General features: G+C 39.8%; 1 protein-coding gene across 2 annotated transcripts in view; it reads left to right on the top strand.

Moving 5' to 3' along the window:
- CREB1 (cAMP responsive element binding protein 1) overlaps positions 1-23,670 on the top strand; it is a 39,794-nt gene extending 16,124 nt beyond the window's left edge. Inside the window, exons 2-8 of one of the 2 annotated variants that reach the window (XM_030951873.1) lie at positions 2,772-2,893; positions 6,238-6,384; positions 8,217-8,317; positions 11,050-11,192; positions 12,615-12,797; positions 14,228-14,378; positions 17,265-23,670. In XM_030951873.1, the coding sequence (XP_030807733.1) occupies positions 2,780-2,893; positions 6,238-6,384; positions 8,217-8,317; positions 11,050-11,192; positions 12,615-12,797; positions 14,228-14,378; positions 17,265-17,409 (984 nt within the window). In that variant the 5' untranslated portion in view covers positions 2,772-2,779 and the 3' untranslated portion in view covers positions 17,410-23,670. The remainder of the gene's footprint in view (positions 1-2,771; positions 2,894-6,237; positions 6,385-8,216; positions 8,318-11,049; positions 11,193-12,614; positions 12,798-14,227; positions 14,379-17,264) is intronic. The other variant, XM_030951874.1, reaches the window with a different exon arrangement.
- The last annotated feature ends 1,198 nt before the right edge of the window (positions 23,671-24,868 follow it).

The following is a 24,868-nucleotide window of genomic DNA, read 5'->3' as shown; positions in this document are numbered from 1 at the left end:
CAGATTCCTCTTTTTTCCCAGAAATTACTGTAAAAGGTAGTAGAGAAGCTGTTAGAATTCAAATACTGTGATGTATAAGTACAAGCTAAATTGAACGAGAGTCCTTAGAACCTGTAAATAACATGAGACTGAGAGCTTGTCAAAAAGCTGCAGGTCATTGGAAATTCACTTCAACTGCATGTGTCAATATGTAAATCTTGCAGCCAGCTTCCTGCGCTGCTTGGTTCTTACGTTACAAAACGAGGAAGTTCCTTTTAGGTGTTTGCAATTCATGTTAAGAATTTGATTTCTGAAATGTTGGTGTTGTGGAAGAGGGAGTATCTCAAACAGTTAATCCTTTTGCTGATTACATATGCAAAAGATGATGCAAGTGTGGAAGCCAAGCTTGTAAAGACAGAGGACCTTTGCTGAATGGTGTATGAGAGGATTGGAAATCCTTCCTAGGAAAACATTGCATTTATCAGCAGGAATTTGGCAACACTTTTACCTCTATGATCATTGCTAAATACCCTGATACTTGCACATTTCATCCATTTCTAATCCAAATTCACTCCATGCTGGAGTCATAATTTCTGTCAGCAAACAAAAGCATTATTAGTTTTGCAATATACTTGGATTTGTAGCTGGAAAGTTGTGTTCAAAAGTTCTTTGGAGAGACTTGGCTGGGAGGTGTTGCTGATATGAAAGATCTGCTTCTGAAATGGTTACAATGAGGTAGTCTTTTGATTGGAGTCACCATGATACATGCACGGAACTGGGAAAAAGTTGTTGATTTGCCTACCTTGGAGAAAAATTAAAATGGTAAAAGTCAAAGGGAAACCTATGGTAGTCTGGTTTGTAGTTTTCAAAATACAGAATATTCAAAAGAAAAATGGGCATGTAGCACAGAGGACTAAGTGTTAAAATGTGACTTGTGTGTTAAAGTTGGGATAGAAAACCATGTAAACTGTTGTAACTAAGTCTTTAAAAGCTGTTTGGATAAATGTGTTGCAGATACTAATAGTGCATGGGTTTTCTTGTGTGCTTTTTGAAATATGATACGCAACATAGGAAAGACTTGGTTTGTAGTACAGAAATCTTGGCTGGAGAGAGAGGCATAACAAAATTCCACAGCTTAGAATAGTTTAATCTGCTTTTTTAAAAAATTGTTTGTTTTATTGTTAATTTTCAAGGAAAATCAGGTTTAATTGTTTTCCCTCTTTACTAATGTTAGAACTAAATATTTGATACTTCACATTTCAGTGTTGACACACACACAAGCTCATTTGAACGGTCACTTTCAATAGTAAATATGCAGATTTTGATTTGTATACACTGACTTGGTTTCTTTCGATGTGGGTTGCAGTTACTACTGTGAAAAGCTGTTTTATCTTTCTTGATGATCAGTTGCTTGCTGTAAGACATTTCATATTCAGGGTTGAAGTGTGACTCTGCTATTTTAGGCAATATAAAAGGTATTCTCTTTCCTGTAACACTGAGGTGTAGTTTGCATTGAAATGGAAGCTCTCCTGACTTTGTGTTTAAAATGAAATATCTGGAGTGTGGACGTGGTACCACCACCTGTCTTGATGCTTCTAAGTCTTTTCCTCAGGGGGCCAGGGAAGGAGAGGGGCATTTTTGCTTCTTTCTACCTTTCTTCTGCTCTGAGCATCCTCTGCCTCCAGGCCCCTTCCCAAAGCAGAGATGCTCTAATGGTTGTTTTGGACAGAGAGGTGTGCTGCCTGGGGTAGCCAGAGGCCAGAATAGATTGGGCAGCACAGGGTGGTGCACAGAATAAGTGTTGGGGCTATGGAGGTAATACCCAATATTAATATTTTTGTATTTGGAGTTCTGTATAACACAGTAGCATTGCTATATAATTTCCTTGTATTTTGAAGTTCTTTTTAATACCAAGTATTTTCATATCAGTACTTAAAGAAGAACTGAAAAGTGATTTTCTCAGATTGGTGCAGAATTTAACAGGCATTGCACTCTGCCTACGTGCATGGGTTTGGAAGTTATGCAACCTCTTTTTATAGAGTTGTATGTTCTGGTGATCTAGGTTTGCTCAGTTAGTGTTTAGAAATATCAGTGTATTAGGAGCTGTATATAATAAAAAACTTAGGTCATGGCAAACTAATGTGTTCCTCTAAATATAAAAACATTTGTGGTAATGTTCAAGGAGAAGTGGCTTCCATCATTTTGTGTACTGGCTTTGAACTCACTGGGTGGAAGAGGCCAAGTTGCTGTGATGTAGAGCCATACCCAGTGTGGGGATGGAAAGAACTTGCATGGAGATGTTGCATATTTAGTTGAGGCTAAGACAGCTGAGAACTGAGTACCCAGAACAGGAACAATTGCTGTTGGATATCTGCAGACTGCAGCTGGGGGAAGAGGGAGGGCTGTAACAGGGCATGTTGTCACCTTGGCACTGAGGGAGTGCCCTTCCTGACACACTGACAGGTCTTTATTCCAAATTGCAGAGGTGTTAGGTCATCAGAGTGCAATTGCTCAGTTTTTTTTAGGATGAGCAAAATGCATTTTTTCCTGTTCTCATTGTTGGAGGAGACTGGACGTGTTTTTCAGAAACATTACATGCAGAAAAATCAACCTGAGGCAAACACCTGGCATGAAAAGAATTTGCCTGAATACTAATAATTTGGCAACATTTAATAAGCAAATTAAAACAGTATGTAGTAATGGAAATGCAGCTACAGTGATTACTGCCAGATTCACCAAGAGTAATGGACTTGCATACCAACCCAGACTTACGACAAATGTTGTGATTGTAGGTAACTAAATGACCATGGAATCTGGAGCAGAGAACCAGCAGAGTGGAGATGCAGCCGGTACAGAGGCAGAAACCCAACAGATGACAGTACAGGCACAACCACAGATTGCAACGTTAGCCCAGGTATAAAAATCATATGGTGTAATAGTTTTACTTATGGTTAATATTTTTAAGAGGGATAATGTCTGCTCACGGGGCTGAGAGAAGATTCTCTTGATACCATTCTGAAACACATGTGATGTATAGTTCTTATAATATTTGTCTTCACATTTTTAAAGCAGTAGAGTAGTAGGCTGTGTTAGTTCTGGAGAACTGTATGTGTGTAAATTGTGTAATGTTAACACAGTAATGAATAAAAACATTTCTAGCATTTTTTACCACAACCATACCACTGAAAGGTATTCATTTCAATACGTGTAATCTATCTTGCTGTTGTGTTTTCTGTTAAAAACTTGTCTGTAGTAGTCAGTTTAATTCTGAAGAAAGCCAACCTAATATGTAGATAAATAATGCAGCAAATAAAATATTTTATCAGATGGGATTAATATTATGAGCATTACAATCAAGTGGAACAATCTGGCACTTGACAGCTTGTGTTACCCTGTTGTCTCCAGAGTTTCACAGAATTGTTGGCGAGTTAGAGAGACAGAAGTAGATAATTTGTTGTCTCCAAATTATTTTGGAGCTACAAGAAACACAATCCCAGCTCTATCTCTGATTTTGGGATTGGGTTTCATTTTTGAATACACTGATGGTTGGCAGAAGCAACCCCATTGTATGAATGGCTACAGAATATGTTTGGCTCTCTTCTTTAACCATTTAAATTGAAAACTAATTGTAGTCTGCAAAGACCAAACAGGTGATTTTGATCTCTTAGTTTATGGAATTGAGTGTCTTCTAAGTGGCACAGTTAAATCACTTAGTTTCTATAAATGATTAGTGTCTTTTTAAAGTCATTGCACCTTTTGGTGGTCCAGAGACTTCCAAACAAGTCCTGCCCTCTGTAGTTGGTACATTTCCATTCAGTGATAGTGTAGGGATTGGAGCTGTTTAAGTGCACGGGATGATTTTGTTGGGTGAAGCTCTAGTGTGAATTTACAAGCCACCAGCTGCCCTGCACCAGCTTGCCTCTTTGGGCAGTTTTCTCACTGTCTAACTTAGGCACAGGATGTAGGTGGTGTGAATAACACTTCAATGTGAACTGAGTGGAAGTAGTTTATTTCTCCTGCAAAACCAGTTAACTGCTGCTCACTTGATGTGCTTTAAGGTTTGGTCCAGAGAATCAAAAATGTTTTACATTTATGTGCTAACATGCTAACCTCCAGGGAGCTGAACTTAAAAGTATGTAGTGGGTAGCATGCACTTTACTCGGACATAATTACCCCAGTACTTGAATGAGACTTTTTTCCAAGTAAGAAAACACTATACAAGTATGGTTAAAATCCACATGAACCACTATGTTGTCATTCACTATATTATCTGCACCTTGGTTTTTCCCCAGCCTGTGCAGAGTTTGTGGAGGTGATAAAACAGTCTAAACATAATTCCTTGTGTTGTTCACATCAGTGTGATGTTACTATGATATTTTTAATAAGTGAAGTGGCAGTGTTTGGCATTAGGGAATGCCCTCAGAGGCTTAGCCAAATCTAAATAACTAATTATACCAATTTAATTCTTCCATTATCTCTTGTAAGGTCACCCCCCTTGCAAGCTTGGTTTAGTTGCTGATTTTTTAGCGAGTTCAGGGTAGCTTTCAGAGGCAAAAGGAAACTCGTCCCAGTTCCACAAGGTATGAGTCAGAGACATGTGCGGAAGTTGCACTCTGCTGTGGGCTTAATCCAACCACAGTGGCCTCCAGTTGATCAGCTTTGCTGTCATTGCCAAGGACTGTTTAGTCAGACATGCATTATTAAGAAAGGTCACTTGGCAAAGGAATATAATTTGTCAGAGGAAAGGGCTCTCATGTTAATCTCAGCCCAGTTTCTCTCAGATGCAAGTTAAGTAGCACCATGTAATGTGTAAAGCTGCATCTGCTTTCCTGGACAAGGAAGGTAAAAGCAAATGCAAATTGGTGGATTAGGGAGAGACAGCTGTGGAGGAGAGAGGTCTGCATGTAATTCCCTTTAATTTTGTTGTTAAACAAGATTTCATTGTAAGTGGTGGATATTTATGAAAATTCAGAGATGAGCTATTGCAGCTTTTTGAGAATCACGTGTTCACAGGACAGCAGAGGATTTCCTTCTGCATCCAGTACATACCAGCCCTTTGAGATGAGGTAGGACAGCAGTGCAGCCCTTTCTTGCACTGCAGCTATGTGGATCAAATTTTTTTAAATGCTCCTGAACCCTGGAGCATTGTTAGGTTTTCCAGACTTGGGTGACCAGAAGAAAGCTGGTGTGTCAGTGAGCCATGGCCTGGCTGAGGTCTGCCAGAGCAGCTCAGGCTTGCCTGCAGCCCTTCCCTGAGGCCATGGGTGTGGGAGGGACACTCACTGGGGCAGGGTGTGCTGCGCTTTGCAGCCTCTCAGGAGCCCCCAGCCCCTAAGCCAGGCATCCTGTCAGCAGACAGCTGGAAGTGCTGGATGTGCTGGGCGTGTGCCCAGCCATGGAGCAGCCTTGGTGCATGGCACTCAGCTACCCAGAGTAGTTCCTGTGGCCTGCCAGGGTGAGACTGCCCCTGTGCCATGAACAGCTGTGTGTGGCTGCTGCTGTCCCCAGAGCCCGAGCCACAATGTGCCATGCTGAGCTCATCAGTGTATCCCTGTTGGCATTGCTGCTGTGCCTGCTGGTCTGTCTGGAGAAACAGTTGGGTTTAAAACATGGGCAATCATAGAAGTAACTCTTGAAAGTAGAGTTTGTGTTGACCTATTACATGATAATCACAGTGACTGCCTGCAAAATACTTATTTCCACTGCAAACTCATGGGGTTTTTCTGTCTGAACACATGGTCAGTTTTCTTCATTTACATGCACTTTGCCAGCTACTCATGTGGCTTAATCTGTAGAAAGTGAAATGTATGATTCCCTAAAAATGTTAAGTTCTTACATCTGGCAAATTCTTTGCATTTTCCTGAGTGAGAACAAAAATAGCTCCACTCCCATATGTTTCTGCCTTTGACTCAGTAGTGTCTGTAGGAGTACACCCGAGTCTGAGCAGTATCCAAGTGAAGTAAGTGCAAGGTAATGATGTATTTGTATCAGGTTACCTCAAAATAGAGGCAGTTGTGTTTTTCTTCTTGTCAGTGATTTTACAAATTATGTTTGAGCCTGCAGAAATTCTGCATTAGATTATTTTGTGAAGTAGGTCAGGTGTTCAGCTCAGGCAGTTCAGGAGGTTTTATATTACACTGAAACATTTGGGTCATCTGACTGGGGTCTAGAAGAGACATAGTTCTTTCACCAAAACAAATACTGAAATAAGGAGATTTTGCCATAACCTAATTTATGCTCACTGTCTCTTCTTTGCAGGTATCTATGCCAGCAGCTCATGCAACATCTTCTGCACCCACGGTGACCTTAGTTCAGCTGCCCAATGGGCAGACGGTTCAAGTGCATGGAGTGATTCAGGCTGCCCAGCCATCAGTTATTCAGTCTCCACAGGTCCAGACAGTTCAGGTACTGACTGAAGAAATTCCTAAAATGTGAATTGGGCCTTTGAAATAGGCTTGTTGTTGCATTGTATTTGTGTCCTGGGTTGTGTTTTTGCAAATCTGTACAGTATTTGCTACTCTGACTTTTTTTCTGTTCTGGCTTAATCACTTTTCATTTTCAAACATTGCTGAGTTTCATTTCCCTCTAGAATTTGTTTGGTGAGTTTAGCAGCTTTATGGTTTTTCCTACAGTATTACTCTGTTTTTGCTCTATATTGTATTTCCATATCTTTTTATTGAGTTAGAGTTCATGCTATTCTCAAGTGAACAAAAGGATGATTTTTTTTTAATACTGTAATTTTCATAATTAACAAGACCAGTATCCTAGAATGAGAGTCTTTGCTCAGTAAGAAATATTTGCATTGGTTTACAATAAAGGTCTCTGTGTGGTACTAGTTCTTTAAAATAAACCTAATGGTCCTTACATAGAAATGGTTTTAAAATGTGTAGGTTGAGTGTTGTGTGCTTTGTGAAGCCTTAGCATTTTCTCTTCTCTGAAGCAAGACAGGTAATGCAGTATGGTGAGGTAGCCTGAAGATAGGAGACAAGTAGTCTGAAATCTTTACAACTTCTAACTTGCTTTTTATCCACTTGAAGTTCAGTGTTACTGAATGCAGAAATTCTTTGGTGTACAGCAGCTACACCACAGGACAAGGACTGTACATTATTCATTTGCTGTTAGAACAATTAGCTCAAAAATTTTTTCATATCAAAAAGTAGGTATTGTGACTTTTTGATAGAGATATTCAACTGGGCATTATTTTTAAAAATAAGGTATGTGTAATTTAAAACTAGACCATTCTGATAAAAATCTTTATTTTTTCCTTCTCAGCTTCAGTGCTGAGTTTGTGGCAGTCTCTACCATCTCCTCAGCCATTGCAGTCAAAAGTTTAGAGTTTTAATCTATCAGAGGTGAGCAGTTTTGAGATACGTGCACAAGTTGCTACCCTGGAGGTAGAAGATAAGAGACTGACAATGAAGCCATTCTTGGAATTCACCTGGTTCAATGCAGATCCAACGTGTTTTGATATTCAGAGCCCAGTAGTTCACAGTCAGCCTTGGACTTATTGAGGCCCTCTATCTGACAATTGTGAGATGTGGGTGCCAGAAAGATTTTTGAGCCTTTAAGAATCTTCTCTACAGTGCATAAATTGTCAGGATGTGATCTCTGTTTCTCACACAAGCATAATTAGCTTTTATATATTTTGTCATGCACATTTTGAATTTAAAATTATCCGAATTATTTTAATATTATTTTATTTTAGCTTACCTGCATAAACATTCTGCTTTTTTAGCACAGATATTGAGAATTGCAGCACTACATTATTTTTAATACCTTCACATATGACATTTTCCTGGCAATTTCCCCTATAAAAGGCAGTGTCTCTTTAACATATTTACCTCATTTTTAATAAATTGATGTTTTTCCACTATTATATTCTTTGTTTCCAAATGTTTCTGCTACCTTAATTTCGTTTACTTATTCTCTCCCTAAATTTTACTAAAAAAAAATCTCTGTTTCCTTGCAATGGATGAGAACAAAACATTATGGAAGGCAAAAACCGTATGATATTAATGTTTAGGTTTTCTTATTGGAGTATTTAAATTGTAAAGATCATTCTGATGGGTAGATCACTGACTGTGGTCATTCTTTGTGGCTCTATTACTAAGCAGTAACTTTCTGTTTGTTGTCTAGATAGAGCACTTGCATTGTGGTATGTTTCACAGGATGTCAACATTTCCTTAAAATGAAGGCATTGGAAGTGTCTTGTTAAATTTGATTGTTCTTATTTACAGATCTCCACTATAGCAGAAAGTGAAGATTCGCAGGAATCAGTAGACAGTGTCACAGACTCACAGAAACGAAGAGAAATCCTGTCCAGACGACCCTCCTACAGGTATGGAGCTTAAAGCAGAAGCATTTCTTGATGGATGGGTGTGTTGACATGGAGATGCAAACAGTGGGATTGTATTTTTATTATTTTTAGATTTACCATTTAACTGAAATCTCTCTTATGTCGTGTCTTGCAATTGGAATATGGAATGTATCTGTGGAATAAGGTGCAAAGAGATAAGCAGGAGAAGGAAGAAACCTCAGCAGTTACACTCAGTTAAGACAGAAGTGAGCTGAGACTATGCTAATTTCCACATTTCAGAAAACTGAGGTATAATTGTGATAGAAGCCTTAGAAATAGCTTTAATGAATTCTTAATATACAAAATACACTGAAGCTTTGCAAAAAGGGACTTCTGTGTAATCTGTAGTCTGCAAAAAATTAACTACTGGTTTTCATTATTACTGAAATGCTAGCAGCAATCAAACTTAATTCCTTTCTCCCATGAGACTCAAGGAAGCTGTGATGTTCCATAGCTCAGAGAGAATTTCTGCTTGAGCAAAATAGTTTGTGTTTGAAGTTAAGTCAGTATATGAGTTGAATATAGTGAAAGGTATCTAGTGTCTCTTTCTCACGGCAAAACCAGCTGAAGTTCTCCTTCACATGGTGTGTCATGTTACTTTATTAATAAAGCTTTTGTACAGCTTTTTGTGTCTGTACTAAATCCCAATTTCATTCTTAAAATACACTAAATAGCATTAAGGAACAGCTCTGGGGTTCAGTAGGTTTTAAATGACCTGTGAGTTCCTGGTGCTTTAGAAAATTCAGATGTTCCGTTTTTCTTTATGAGCATAGCCTTGGAAATAGAAGCTGGGCTGTGGGCCTGAGCGTATCTCAGCCATGGTACTTTTTTAGCACTTGGGAGATTGTCTGCCTTGTCCAGCAGCCTTCAAGACTGTTCTGCCAAAGATAGTGAAAATCATTGCTGAAGATCCCTAGCCATAATAGATCTGGAAAAGTATTTTTATTTGTGAGGAGCAGTGTTAACTCCAAGGCTGCCACAGATTCCCTTCAGTCTGCTTCTGTAGCAAGACGCTTGATTTTACTATATATGGAAGAGTGGCTGTATATGGTGAGAAAACAGAGCTGAGTAAACAAGCAGGAACACTGAGAAGGGGGTGCTTGTGCATGCTGACTTCTCATTGAGATGGATTCTTTTGCATGCACTGGTGCCACAACACAGCCTCTGTCTTCAAACCAGATCCTGGTGACACCAGCAATGTTTGTTAGCTGTAAAACTTGTATATGCAGCTCAGACTCCAGGCTGGTGTTGGTTAGGTCAGAGAGGCTGAGCCAGACCACTGCTGTCTTTAGAGATTTCCCAGCTGGCATTACTCAACCTGCTGTAAGTGGCCCCAGAAACAAGATAGGTGCAGATATGTTCACAGAATTGAAAGCTATACCTCTTCCACAAAAACTCCTCTGTGATTCTGCCGCTCAAGTGCATCATGTATTCCATCAGTTCATAGCTCTGTATTTGTAAAGCTGCCACTTTATCCTTTACCTTAAATCCATTTTTATGATGGCAGGGGTGGGTTTAGACCACGATGTGATAATGGCATGAGGTTAAAAAGTGATTTTTTTATCTCCTTGGATTTTGTTCTTCATCATCCAGGCCTTCTCCATATTTTTTCACCTGTTTCATTCACTAGTTTCTGATCTAACACCTAGATTGCAAACTCTTTGGATGGGAATTTTTTTATTTGTCCAAGTGGTTCTTCACACAATGTTTTCCAGTGCTGGGGTTCCTTGCATGCACACAAAGTCAAAACAGCAACAGCAAAGCTCTGTTCATCAGGCTGCTGAGCAGAATGACTGCTCTCCCCAAATGGCTTCATACAGGTGTTCTGGCCCCCACAGCCTTAGGCTTGTCTAAGAGAGTAGTGTTGTCTTGGAACTTGGGGTCTACAGCTGTGTTTGCTTTGCCACTGAGTTCCTTTGCCAGTCCACTGGAAAACATAGGAGGAGAATTACAAACTGCATTTTGCTGTGACGTAATAGAATATGCCAGCAGTGGAAAGGGCTTAACAGTCCTCTGAGGAAGAACAGTGTTTGATCTCAGTGATGCAAATTGCAGTGACTGCTGTGGTCAGTCTACAGTCATGTTCAGTGGGACCTGTAGCAGTGATATTTTAAAAGTTTTGACTTTGGATAATTAGCTCATGGAAATAATGAAACAATCTGTTCTTTCCTTTACCCATGAGCTTTCTCAGGCAGGGCACCTGTGAACATAACTGCGAGATTGTTCTCAAACACTGGGTATTGTCTCCCAGGCAGGTGTTAAATTATGAGCTGCTGGCTCTCTGCAAGTATTCCTGCTACTCAGCTCTCTGGCTGAGGTGTTTATAGTCTTTGAAATGGAGCAGTTCCCCCAGTGTAAGTGAGGAGACAGGTTCTGACTTTCTTTTTCCAAATATTTATATATCTGAAAGCAGAAAACAAATAAAAATGGATGAGAGAAACATGCTCTGAAGTAAAAGGAAAGTAATCATATCTGTATCGTGGGTTTTGACAAGCACAGCTGTTCTATGCTGACTCCCTTGCCCATCAGTGCTTGGCATTTTGAACAATCCTCTCCAATAAAAGTTTGAAGATAGTGTGTGATTTTCATTCTCCACTCATATTTTCCTTGCTGGCTTGCTGCACGTCACGGTTTTCCCCAGCATTGTGTATCAGATAGACTATTTTTCTCCCCCAGTTTTTATTAAAATCTCTACAACACACTGTCTTTGCCAGAAAAATTTTGAATGACTTGTCCTCAGACGCCCCAGGAGTGCCAAGGATCGAAGAAGAAAAGTCTGAAGAGGAAACAGCAGCACCTGCCATCGCCACTGTTACGGTGCCAACTCCCATTTACCAAACCAGCAGTGGGCAGTACAGTATGTAGTCTGAATTTCTCAGTGGTGCTAGTAAGTGGGGATGAGAAGATGAGGAACTATTATTTCTGTAACTGTTGTTTGGACTAGGACAAAGCAGGAGGTGAAAAAAAGATCACTTTATTTTGACTGTTAACCAGGCCTTTTGAACACATTTCTATTGTAAGTGTTTGGAAGGCCCCATTAACATTCTGGGACTGCCTGCCACTTGGTGCAGCTCATGCATCCTGAGGCAAAACAGGACCTAACCATAATGCTATTATAAACTTCTTCACTTCAGGAACTAGATGGGGGAATTCAGAAGTTTTTTTTTTTTTCTTGGCAGATCATTAACACTTGTTCACAAAGCTGTAACCTCATGCTTAGAAAAAAAAATTATGGTCTGCAATTACATTTTTAGAAAAAAAAGGTTGTTGACAACCTTAATATATGTCATAAGTATATATTTCTGTGTTTTCTGTGTTAGATTTTAGAGGTACAGTGTTTTGACTTGAAGAATGATTGAGGATATGGCCTTAAAGATAAGACACATGCTGTCTCACACTAACCACACAGGAGGAGACATGTACAACACATACAAAAGGGAGAAAGAACTACTTGTTTACATCTGTCTCTTAAAATCTCCCTAAAATTTTGTATCTCTGTTTACTTCTTAACCCCTTTGCTTTGTACCCTGCTTAATTTTATTGAAATGCATGTGGTTAATTCTGATTCCTGTTATAACTGTACAATAACTGTGTGTGTGCAGACACTTGAGATTTTGGTGTATCTGTATATAGGAACACAGTGGAATTATGTGAGTCATAAGAGGGATGATGTCCCAGTATACCTGCATGACAGGGTTGAGGGAAAGAAAGGAAAAAACCAGCAAAGTTAAGACTGCCTGTACCAAACTGTACCTTTATGAATGATAAAACAGCTAGTAAGGGTCTGAGGAAGTTGTAGAGAAGGAAGGACACAATCAGAAGGGAAAAAATGCCAAATTAAAAAGAAAGTGAAACACAAGATGGGTAGCACTAGCAGCAGAGGAGACTGAAGGGCATAAAACACAGAAGATGAGAGGAATTTCAGATGAGAAGAAAAACTAAGGACTGAGAAAAATACCTAAACCAACCAAGAAGAAAATCTTAACAAATTAAAAAAGTATTCCCTGGGAGTGGATTACAGCTCTTCCATGTAATTCTGTTTTATTAGAGAAACTAATTTGCATTTTAGCTGTGGGTTTTGGCCCTCACAAACATTTGAAAACTTACCTTTCAAAGGATGATTTCTTTCATGTACACTGAAGCCATGTGTTGGATTTGGGGGTGTGTAAGGGTTCAAAGGATTTAGCTTAGATCAGTGTTCTTCCATACCTAGGTTTAATACTGTAAGTTAATGAGTGAATTAGTGTCTTAAATGCTGGGTTGATTTTTTTGTCTGCAGTTGCCATCACCCAAGGAGGAGCAATCCAGTTGTCTAACAATGGCACAGATGGAGTACAAGGTCTCCAGACGTTGACAATGACCAATGCAGCTGCAACCCAACCTGGCACCACCATTTTACAATATGCACAGACCACAGACGGACAGCAGATACTTGTACCCAGCAACCAAGTTGTTGTACAAGGTGAGAAACTTCACAGCCACTCATTCTGTGTAACATTTTCTCTGTGCAGATATAACTTGCCAGCCTGACTCTTTCAAATGTGTCAGGAAACAGAATTAACAGCTTTGGCACAGATAAGTCCATAAAATTACTGAAATTCTGGACAAAGCTGTTTGTCATATTTTTTTGAGCCTTTCCCTTTAGATTGATAAAACTGTGGATATTTGAGGTTTAATATATTTAATTTTGCTTTTCCATGCTGTATTTCCTGCATTTTGTCCACACAATTTTTTAATATGTTCTGCAAAAACTAATACCACTTCAGAGTTCTGAGTTGTCCCATATGTGTAACAATAGGAAATTTCAAGCAAGCATTAAAGACAGGAGAGAAGGATGTTTGATTCTTCCTAAAGGGACACTTTAATTTATTAGTAATTTTTCTCTTTTTTCAATTGCAAGTCATAATTTCTTCCTACTGTCACTTTTGTAAGTAGTCACTGAGTGAGTGACTCAATCAGTGAGTCTTGGAATCATAGAACAATTTAGGAGAGTGCCTTAAGTGATCATTTGGTCTAGCCCTCAACTTGGCAGAGCTACTTTTGCTTAGAGTAAGTTGTGGGGGCCTATTGTATCAAAATACATACTTCGGTTTATTAAAAATTGAGGACTATTACAAAACTTTTATTGAAAATAACAGAAGTGTACCCCTGCTTCTATGACTGTGAAGTAGTTGATTTGAAAGTTATCCAGTGTAGAGTTTATCAGGCATCAGTAAAAATGCATAGCAGAGAAGAGTACTGTTGTTGAATTGATCTTTGGGTTTTTATGTTCTTAAGGTCATATGATTTCTTTAGGTGGTATTGTGGTTTTTTATGAGCTCAGGCAAAATTAACACACTCCTAAGATTAAAATTAATAAAGTAAAAGAAAGCCAAGACCTTGCTCATTTTAGAGAAGCAATAGAGTGCACTCTCCATCTCTTGTGGGAGTAAATGCTACATTTTTACACCTTTTTTTTCTATGTTAGATACTTACAAGTGCCGTTCCTCCTTTTCTAGACAGACATTTGGAGCATAGCTAGAAATAGTGACCCCATCCTTCTCTAGAAATAATAGAATTGCCCAAAAACCAGAGCAGCACAAAGAAATATAATAAGGGAGAAAGAAGCACAACTATACTGCAAGACAAATCAAGTTACCAAGCACAAGTGAAGACTTCTCCAGCAGGAATGCCCAAAACCTTGCATATATGAATAAACTGAGCCTGGGGTGGCAGTGGTGACCCAGATATTGGCTGTCCCTGCAGAGCTGTGGCCCAGGCTGCACTGTTAGAGAGATGGCTGGGTCACTGTGTCAGGGAGAGGACAGGTTAGAGAGGTGAGTAGGCGCTCTCCACAGCACATGTGACAGTGCTGTCACCAGACTGATGTCCCATTCCCCTGTGTCCCTGCAGCTGCCTCAGGAGACGTGCAGACCTACCAGATCCGCACGGCCCCGACCAGCACCATTGCTCCAGGAGTGGTCATGGCGTCCTCGCCCGCGCTGCCCACCCAGCCGGCAGAGGAGGCTGCGCGCAAGAGGGAAGTGCGTCTGATGAAGAACAGGCACGTACCTTCACATCTCTGCCGCTGCCCGGGCAGCTCTGCACTGGCCCAGAGTGTCGAGTGCTAAGAGTGCTGGTCTTTCTTAGCCATGCTATGAAATGCTTTATGAAGAATTTACCTTGATTTAAAAATGCAAAGCAGAAAGGCACATCTACTAATGCTGTGTGAAGCATTAGTAGATGTGAAACATTGTGACTGTGAAACCTTGAGTGAAGTGTCAGACTCATTCTGTGAGGTGTGTGAATTTGGTTGTTGCAGTAAGGAGAAAAGTCATTGGTGAGATACTTGTATGACTGCAGATCTGTTATTACAGAGACCAACATGAGTTGGTTTTTTTGAGTTACTACATTTATGTGGTTTACTTTGCTGGATTCTCTCCCTTAGCCTTGCTGCTGGCCCACGTGTGCTCCTTGTGAGTACTCTCTTGATTGTCTCACTTGTTCTTTTAGCCGCTTTGGGTTTTCTCCTCCAGGGGCTGAAAGGCTCAAGCAAAGGCTAAATGAGCAGCTATTCCCTTTGATTGAAGTCCTGTGGAGCCAGTAGTGGCAGCAGAGGGGCTAAAAGAAAGGTAAAGACCTGATCCTGTAGGATCCAGTGTAAGCTTAGAGGTGGGAGTGGGTGGAAGCAGCAAAGGAAGGGAGCTGTAGGGAGAAGTTGACCAGGATGCTCCTGAAGTCTGTTGCTGTGGGACTGGGAAGGGGTGGGCCTGAACTGGCCCATCACACCAACCTTGAACTCTTACCCACGGGCCACAGATTGGAGCCTGTGTGTTCCACTGTGACACTGAGAACTCAGTGCTTCCTGCCCTTCTGAGCAGGAGAAGCCTCTAAAACCTTGTTAACTTCATCTGTCAGTCTGAAAAACTGATGTTGTGCAGGTTCATTTATCTTCTGTAGGTTGCTGTGCTGTGAACATAATGGAAACTTACTTGAGCAGACCCAGTGCTTATACAAGGGGCTTTAATGAAATAAATAATGCTGAACAGCAGAGGTCACTTTTCTAAAAGGTTTTTGTACAGAATGTCACCCATCTCCCTTTTTATATCGTTTTCTCATACCAGTGAATAGTGGATATCACTCTTTCAGGCTCTGCATTTGAAAAAAAATTAATTAGAATCACAGAATACCCTCATTTAGTCATCAGTCTTATTCCAGTAAAAGAAAGCTTTTGTGTTTGTGAAAGCCAAGAAAAACAATGGGGAATTACCCCACTTGAGTTAAATTGACAGCTTTTGCAACAGTATCATGTTGCATGTGGTGCTTTTAGCCTGTTTGCTTAAAAGATATTTGCAAATCTAAGCTCCATAGCAAAGTGGGGAAAAAGGATAGCGAGGCAGATGGTAAGGTGGTACTTACTGGAGGATTATAGTGTAAATATTCATAGATATTATTGTGCAAATTTTCTGTATAAATTTTACATTTTTAAAGCTCTGTTGTAATTCAGTAAAACTCTGGCTGTTCATAATAAACAACTAGCACACACAGACTTGAGGTGGCTTAATATACACAGCCTAAAGGGGAAAAAAATCACAGAAAGAAAATGTTGTCACGTAAGGAGACTTGTTAGTAGTTTGCACTGGGAGGCACTTCCTGATCCTCTAGTACTTAATCTTTTGCTAACAGCCCAAAATTACTTAAATTTTAAATGTTACACATGGTTTACTGAAGCACTGCAGGCATGTGAAATTGTATTTGTGGGAGTGACAAATGGATGACTGGGTCCTTTCAGGGCTTACAGGCTATGTTTTCTTCATCCTGTCTCATTTGTGGAGCTGAATTTCAGAAATTACTTTAGAGGCTTCTTATCAGTTAGGTCCTGGAATGCATTCTGTTTTTACAGCTCCTATTTATCTAATAAGGGGAGGAACTGGGTTCTGATTTGTCCTCTCATTTCCCAGAACACTGAGTGTCTCACCAGTCTGTGCAGTGTTTGCAGTGAAGGGGCACACAGACTCTTCTTTTTGGAGCTCTTCTGCTTTGCACGTAAAGGTTCAGGGCAAATAAGTGTTTATTTCCCTGTGTCTACAGAGTGCTGCTTGGACAAGTGGCACTGCGGGAGCAGAGCCCTCTGCCTGGGCTCCCATCTGCCCGTGGCATTTAGCCTTGTGCTTACTTTGCACGTTGGTGCCATTATATTGCTGTGCAGGGGAGTTCCTGCCTTGCTGTTCCTGCTTCAGGATGCTCAGCAGCACATTAATACCTTCTGGTATTTTTCACTGGTGATCTTGGTATGTTACCGAGCTACCTACAGGCAGCTCACTCTTTACAAGCAAGACTTAGAAGTTTGAGTATCTTGAGGTCTGTTTTTGGCATAGCTGACAGAGACTAAAGAATGACATGGTTTTTATTTTTATTTGAGTCATTAATAGTATCATTGCAGTGATGCAGACACCATTATTAAAATGAAAGCATTGCTCAAGAGCAAATACATGAATGCTCTAAATACAGCACTTTTTTACACTTGTTGATCCATCTTGTTGGACTGCTCAAAGGGAAAAGTTAAAGACTGTAAAAAGAATAATAGATGCTAATAAAGTCAAATTATTGCAGCAGCATTTTACTCAGCCTAAAGGCTCCAATATGAATCCTGCAACCAAAATTTTATCCCTGATTAGGATCTTTTACTCACAATAATAATAACAATAATAATTTTACTGGTGCTGTCTTACTGGGATCTGTATGTTGAAATGATACGTGCATCTTGAGTGTGTTTGATTTGTGAGGAGCAGTTGTTACGAACTCAGTGTTTTTTCCTCACTTGCATTTCTTAGCAATACCTCCATATTCTGAAAATGGCAGTACTAGTAAAGGTTTGTCTGAAAGCAGTTAGGTAGCCCGTGTCTGCAAATGATTGTTCTGGATTTGAATGGCCTTTTTTGCTTTACAGAGAGGCAGCACGTGAATGTCGCAGGAAGAAAAAGGAGTATGTGAAATGTCTAGAAAATCGAGTGGCTGTGCTTGAAAACCAAAACAAGACACTGATTGAGGAGTTGAAAGCACTTAAGGACCTTTACTGCCACAAATCAGATTAATTTTGGATTCTCATTTTCACTTGTCCAGGTGGGATAGAGACTGGTTCTGGTTATACCCAGAAAGACAAAGTAAACTCTTTATTTTCTAAACATTTCTTTTTTTCTATGCGCAAAACTGCCTGAAGCAACTACAGAATATACTTCATCTGTGCTTTGCATCAAACTGTGAATGTTCAAGTACTTGCCTCCACTTCTCCCCTTACAAGATGAATTTCATCATCAGTCTCAGCGTGAAGAAGAAGAACAGGCTTCTCTCTCGTCTCCCGATCCTCTTCAAGGAATAACAGTGATCACTTGGGAAGTTACTGTGGGGAGGGTCCTTTTGTAAAGATGTCAGGAATTTGTGCTGAGCTCTTTCCATTGCCTTAGAGACAGAGCCACCCCAGCCTCTTGGTCCAGAGAGCAGTGGGCCACACAGGTGGAGCATGCATGGTGCAATGAAGAAGCAGTGGTTGCCACACTGGTTTGACACATTCCTGCTGAGCTGTACCAGTACAGGGCTGAGCAGCATGCCAGACCAAGGGCACCTCACTGCCACGTTCTTGGTGTGGAGAGAACAGACCTTCTTCAGACTAGCCCAGGAGGGGCTTTGATCTGCAATCTGTATTAAGCCCCCTGGACTAGTAAAACCTTCTCCATACTTGAGAAACAAATGCATTGAAATGAGCTTCACTGGTCAGTTGTCGATTCTCATAGCTTATGTGTGCAAGTGCGTTCAGCATTCTGAGTGCACAGAAAACAGACACCAACTTCACAGGATATAGGTTGGGAAATTATGTTTGGATGGGAAAGAAAATTTTTAAAAAAGATGCAATTGTGATGTTCTGTAAACAGTCACATAGTAAGCAGGGGTAACACGTTAAAGCACTACCTATTTGTATGCAGAACAACTAAGCAGTTGAAGCATAGCCAACTCCACTTAAATACTCTGTGAAGACAGTATGGTCTGTGTCCCAAGTCCTCTCAGGCAATGAGGTTGTTTTTCTTTCCCTACCACTGTCTTATGCAATGGAAATTATTGTGCTCAATAGAAACATCAGCCTGGTTTGCTAAATTCTTTTTTGAACTTTGAGGCTGCGTTCTATACATAAATTAAATTTCAGTATAACAACTACTAGGACAACCTCATATATTCAAGAGGACTTCAAACACAAGTATTCCAACTCCTGCTTTGAAAGGGAAAATACTGATTATTTGAACCTGGCCAGATTAGCTAAACTCTTAATTTATTTGGGATATTTTTTTATGGAAAGGGTCAGATTTACTGAGTAATCTATTCCTGCAACTAAAATTACTTACATGCCTCAAATGTTTGCAAGATCAGGTTTTTTTCTGTGCACTGAGGAACTGTGGTCTGTGGTCTTTCCCAGATTTATGGTGTTAAAAAAGGTAGTTAATATTTTTTAAAAACTCTGTACTAAGCATTAGGACTTCAAAAGAATAATGCTCAAAAAGAACCAAAAAAGATCATCAAGAAGTTGTCAAAAATAATGTGTCCAAAAGAATCATGTGTGGTTTGTACTGGCCTTCTGAAGCCAGTCTCTCACTGTGTTAACTCGGGTCATTTGGTGGAGTAAGTTTACTTTGTGCTTCTGGTCAAACTTTTCTGTATAGAAATGTATGGATATGGCTCTGGTCTACACCAGTGCCTTGCCTGGCAGAGTATTAGCTAATAGTTTTCCCGTTCACTCTATGTGTTTTTAAGATAAATTTCACACACAGACTTCTACAAGGTTGTACAATCAGTGTGATGTTATAAGGAAAATACTTGGAAGACTCTGGGCAGTTGAGTTTCAAACACCTAAGCAGTATTAAAAGTTCTAGATTTTTCATTTGAGGGGCATTCAGTTTCCAAGAGACTTAATTTAAAAGGAGCAGGGTTAAACTTACAGCATTATTGTTGCATCTGAAGTTATCAAGAGTTACAGATTACACTTGTATTTCAAGAAAAGAACATAAGCATCAGAAATATGAAATAATTCATTTTCACAAGTTTTGTGGGTGTTTATAAATGATCTATTTTTATCTGCCATAGAGAGTTGATTTTTGTGTTTTTATTTAATGGGAGATGAATCTATTAGTTTAGCAGTGCAAATTTAAAGAAGACCCTAAGTTCTCAGCAGTGCTTTTATAAAAACTATCTGATTCTTAAAATCAGCGAATACAAATACATAAAATGGTTACATTTTCCAGAACGAGTACTGAAGTAGAATTGTTGTAATACAGGAGTCATTCTTGTAAAGCATGAAGCTCATGATGGCCTCATTTGCAATTACATGGAAGGGTTCCTCCAGCTTTGAGGAACACAGAAAAGGCTGTATATGCCCACATTAAGGCTGTTTCTTTTGTAGAACATCTGTTTGCAAAAAAATGTGAGGTTTTGCTCTGAGAGCTGTGTCTAGTGGGTAATGAACACTGTCTAGAGCTTGCTGATAATCACTGGGCACAAAGCCTGGGGACTGAATGGGCATGGGAGCCTAAAACAGTGCCCAGGTGGGGTTCTCCTAGCAAACAGTTTGTGCAAACTTGTGTGGCAGTGAGAGGAAAACTGTGTTACCCGTTTGTCTGTGTGTGGTCTGCAAGTGGCCTGTAGTGGTTTTAGCCTAGACTTCATTAGCAAATAAAGTTCCACTGAGAAAAGGAATGTAATTCAAAGTACATAGGGGTCTGCAAGAATCTTTATTTTTATTTATGCTGCACTGAGGATTATGGGACACAAATTTATTTAATGAAAATTATAGATTACAATAATAAAAAATGTATTAGACCAAGTACAGGGCTGGCTAGGCTACCCATACATGCTTTACTATTCATATTGACCCAAAAGGGAAAGAATATGACACAGGAATCTGTTCCTATGTTATTTACCAAGTAGTGAGGTTGGGGTGATAAGCTTCTATAAACTAAGGCCATTTGGAAGTAGGATGGAAATGATGCTGACAGGGGGGAGGGAGGATTAGTTTTATATCTCACGGTTGTGAGTTTTCAAGAACTGATAGACTCTTTTACCTGAAGAGAGGGTTAGAAAGGGCTAGATCCGTTACGTTCATAATAAACAAGAATTGGTTTGAAATATAATTTTTGTAATGTCATTATTTTGCAAAACAACAGCACCAATCAGGCAGTTAAGATATTGTCAAAGGTGCTCTTTTAATTTAGATATTCTTGGAAAATACATATGTATAATATATGTACATATATATATATATACACACAGTATATAATCTACAGCTCTGAGAGCTTTTAAGTCAGGAATGCTGAGTATTATAGTATATGGAGGTCAGAAAAAGAATTTTTACTTTTCTGTGTGTCTGGGTGTGTGTGGATGTGCGTGTGTGTGTGAAAGCTTCCCCTCACCCCAGTAGCTCTGGGCTGCATTATTCTAGCTCTTAATTACTGATTTGTTTTGTGCTATCTCTCAGTTACCCATTTTCAAGAATTTTATTTCATCTTTCATGGCTTTTGTGAAGTTTGTTTTTTATTGATGAAGATTTTTGAAATTGTGTAAACAGTTGTTTTGCAACCACCACCACCACCCAGAGTAATTCACTTCTGTGCTTTTTTTCTCTTTGGCAGCTATATATCAAAGGCAAAACATTTGGAAAGGTTGTTAAGGTGTTATTTCCTAAAGGAACCACTGGTAAGAGTTCTGTTTTCCTCCTGGGGTAGTGGTGATGCATTCATCCTTAGGCAGTAATTTCACCAGCACTGGGTAGTTGCCAGCACCGTTGCTTGTATTTGAAAGCACAATTTTAGCCTGTTGTGCTCGTCAGGACTGCTCAGACACCTGTAGTTCTGGCTAGCCGGGAGCTGGCATTTGCATTGGAGATCACTGTCTTCTCTGGTACTTGTACATTGGTCAGAAAATTGGTGGGGTGTTTGGAATCATTAAGAGGCTCAGGAAAAATAAAAGATTTAATAAGGAAAAACAGCCCTGGTAGTTTCTGACCTAAATTTTTACCATAGGTTGCTTTTTTAAATCTGGGCTTCCAGTAAACTACAGCAGCAACTAGTCATCTGTTAGTGAAGACTGGCACCTGCTTTTTTATTTTGTTTTTTCATTTATGGCAGACAGTGCTTTTTGTGGTTTAAAGACAAATCCACTATCAAAGCAAGTTCAATATCAGTAGTTGTAAATCTATGATAGTTCATAGAGGATTTAATTGATTTTCTAAGACCTTGTTTTTGTAATTTTTTTACCCTGGAGCCTGGTTAGTGATGTAACATTTGCCAATGATCGAACCAAAAGGTCATGTATTTATTTTTGTTACACTATGTTCTTTGTAAATGTTAATTAAAATGTGCACTTTTAAAGAAAAAACAACAAACAAAACATAGAGGAAAAAAAATTAGCGTAAAATTGGTTTGCTTCTGAAGATTTCTGGCATAATTGTTGTGATCCTGCTGCCTGCACACAATTCACTCCTCCACAGCAGTTGGCTCCTTGGCCAATTGAAGTTGCAGATCAGCACCTGGTGCCCAGCAGGCATTGCTGCTGAAGGGCAGGAATCAAGCGTGTGGTGTCTGGAGCAGTATGTAGAGGATGGATGTGAAATTATTTTTAGAGTAGAACTAGTTCAGTGATCCCATGTGGGAAAGGGAGGTTAATTTGCAAGGAAAGCTGAACTATTTTTCAGCCACTTTATTCCCCTTTTCTTAATTTGAGATTTGTCTGCAGATTTTACAAGCTGCATTCCAAGAAAATAAATTGAAAGGCTTTCCAGTAATTTGACACCAGGAAGTAAAGGTACATTGACAATGTGTCACCTTGCTTGAAAAGAAAAGCACAGCACAACCACCTTTCTTTAGCAGGAATGATGATAATTTAACCCTGAAGTCTGTCATTGGGAGCAGGTTTTAAAAAGCATACAGTACATTGATGGTTCTCTGTTGTCTGCCTGGGAACTCGTTTTTCTGAGCTGTATAATTTGCTAACTGATTTTACAAAAGCCTGAATGCATCCTGAAGCTCAGTTGGTCTGGAAGGAGCAAGACTGGTGAAGAGAGGGTGCTGAAATCCACCTTCTGTGTGCTTGTGGCAGGTTCAGGTCTGTGGCTAGATAGACTTAAGTGTGTGAATATTTGGGGAAAAGGGACCAGATCCAGGTGGTGTAAAGAGGGTTTGCATTTCAAGTGTTTTGCCTTGGAATGTGTTTTTAAAATGTATTTAAGCTGTGGCCTGCAGAGAGATGTGCTTGGGCTAGTTGGCATAGCACAAATTGAAGGGAGTGACCTGTTTGCTTTCTGGCCCTGCAGGTGCAGGTTTGTGACTTGCTCTGCGCTGAGTTCAGGGCTGCTTTCAGCAGGAGCAGTCAGCTGTCCTCAGGAGCTGTGTGCTGGCAGGGAAAGGGCCAGGGGCAGGCTGGAATGACCCATGGCTGGCACACTCCATAAGCTGAGCATTCACTGCACTCAGGACTCGAGCAGTTCACTCAGCCTCAGCTGCATGTTCCTCTAAATTAGGGGATAGCTGGGTGAGAGCATGGGGATGGCAGGCCTTGAGCCAGTTGCTTATCTGGAAATGGCCACTCTTAACAACTAAGGATGTTTGGGTGCTCTCCACAAGTTGTGTTTTATCCAGGTGCCACTCCATTTTTTGTGTGTTGAATTACATTTATTTATATTAAAACGTTAATTTTAAAATGTTCTACAACTTCAAGTTTAAATGAGATTTGAAACTGTGCTGCTTATAATGGACTTCTTGGGATGAGAACAGGACAAGAAGAGGTGCTAGTTGGCAGCCAGCCCCTCCACAGACTTTTTTCCCCAGATTGGTTGTTCACTTCAGAAATTAGTTGTTTCTACTCTGGATTTATAATTTGAATTTGTTTTGAAAAAATGTTTTTCAGGGAAGCTTCCAGAGTGAGGGTATTATTCTCCCGTTGTAGTGTAAGCTGGAAAGAGTATGTTCACCTCATCTGCATTTCTGATTCTTTACCCAAACCATGTCAGCACAGAACAGGGTATTTGAGCTTGACTCCCACATACTTGTGGAAGTTAAAAAGACTAAATGAAAATCCATCACTGGGGGAAAATAAAGGCTTTTTTACATCTCCCCAAAAATCTAGAAACATCCCTGTTGTGGTTTTTTTTTCTTTTCTTTTCTTTTTTTTTTTTTTTTTTTTGTGCTTTATCTGTGTTTAAAAGGAATTGTACTGGGTTATAATGCATTTTATTAACACTATGTACATATTAGCTGCTTTGTGTTTCAGAATGGTAGTAATTGCTTTGTATATTAAAGTGATTCTTGTGAATTTGTGAATTATTGTCATAAAGAAGTGCTTTTTCTTACTGTAACCTTTGTGGTATAAACTGTCATAACTCCCTTTTTACACAAACATTTATGTGCAGTCACATAAACATGCTTTAAAAAACTCTACAAAGTCTCTTTTTTGAGCAGGGTGTTCCATTTACACTAATTTAATTTAGTGGCAAATGGCAGCTAGAAGAATATGGGAAAAGGTGTATTTTGAGCAGTCTATGGTATCATCTCAATCTGTGCCCTGCCCTAAGTATTCATGAAGTATTCTCCCCAGAGAGAAGGCTCTTTTTAATCTTAATTGCATTAGATTAGTTAGAGGTTAAGTCCTGAAAAGCAAAGTTTCTCTTCCCCCTGATATTTTTAAACCTGTTTTCCAGTACCCATTCTGGTGGCAGTTCTGTTGTTTAACAATGTTTGAAAAGCTTATGCCTTTCACAGTTTAAATATGCTGCATGTCTCACTTTTAGGCATTCCTGTAAACCATGTACTACTGGTCTTTAGAACAGAACAGAAACAGAAGGCAGCAAACACTGCAAGGATCACAGCCCTATTATGTAATCTGTTAGGCTGGATCCAAACACTGGGATGGAAGCCAGGAGAACAAATTCAGCACTGAGGTAAACACACCTCCAGTGAAGTCAAGGGGAAGCACTAAGGTCAGCTCATTACAGCTGGGATTTTCTAGGTTTTATAATGCCATTCACGTTCTTGCTCAGAAAACTCTACAGTAATGAGAGAGCAGCCCAAACAGTGTCGGTCCCTGAGATAAAAATGCAGTTTGGCTTGAATTTTGCACTGAAAAGTACTGGGTAACACAGATCCCTGTGTAGTCAGCTGTGTATCTTAATATCAGTCAAACATTACCTTGGCTGCAATGACATTTCAGAAAAGCTTGTTCTCTTGCACATGTTTCAGGGATGGTTTCTCAGTGTCACAGCATGATTGTGTCTTACTTGGTCACTCCCCTGTGGCTTGGACCCACTCCCTAGAGCGAGTGAATTTCTCAGGAGACTATTTGTGCATTGCCCCACTATTCAGGGATGCATGCCAAACACATCCTTCTACAGATGAGCTCAGATCACCTGTTACAAAACAGGACCAGTGCAATGGAACCACCCAAAGGAGTGGGATTCTCTAGTGCGGGGATGAACACGGTGACAGAAAGTGCTTGGGCAGGGTGTTGGTATAATTGCCAAAC

Source organism: Camarhynchus parvulus, chromosome 7 (assembly GCF_901933205.1).
Source record: "Camarhynchus parvulus chromosome 7, STF_HiC, whole genome shotgun sequence".
Lineage (NCBI taxonomy): Eukaryota > Metazoa > Chordata > Aves > Passeriformes > Thraupidae > Camarhynchus > Camarhynchus parvulus.
Note: the sequence above shows the minus strand (reverse complement) of the source record. Positions and strands in the feature narration are given on the sequence as shown.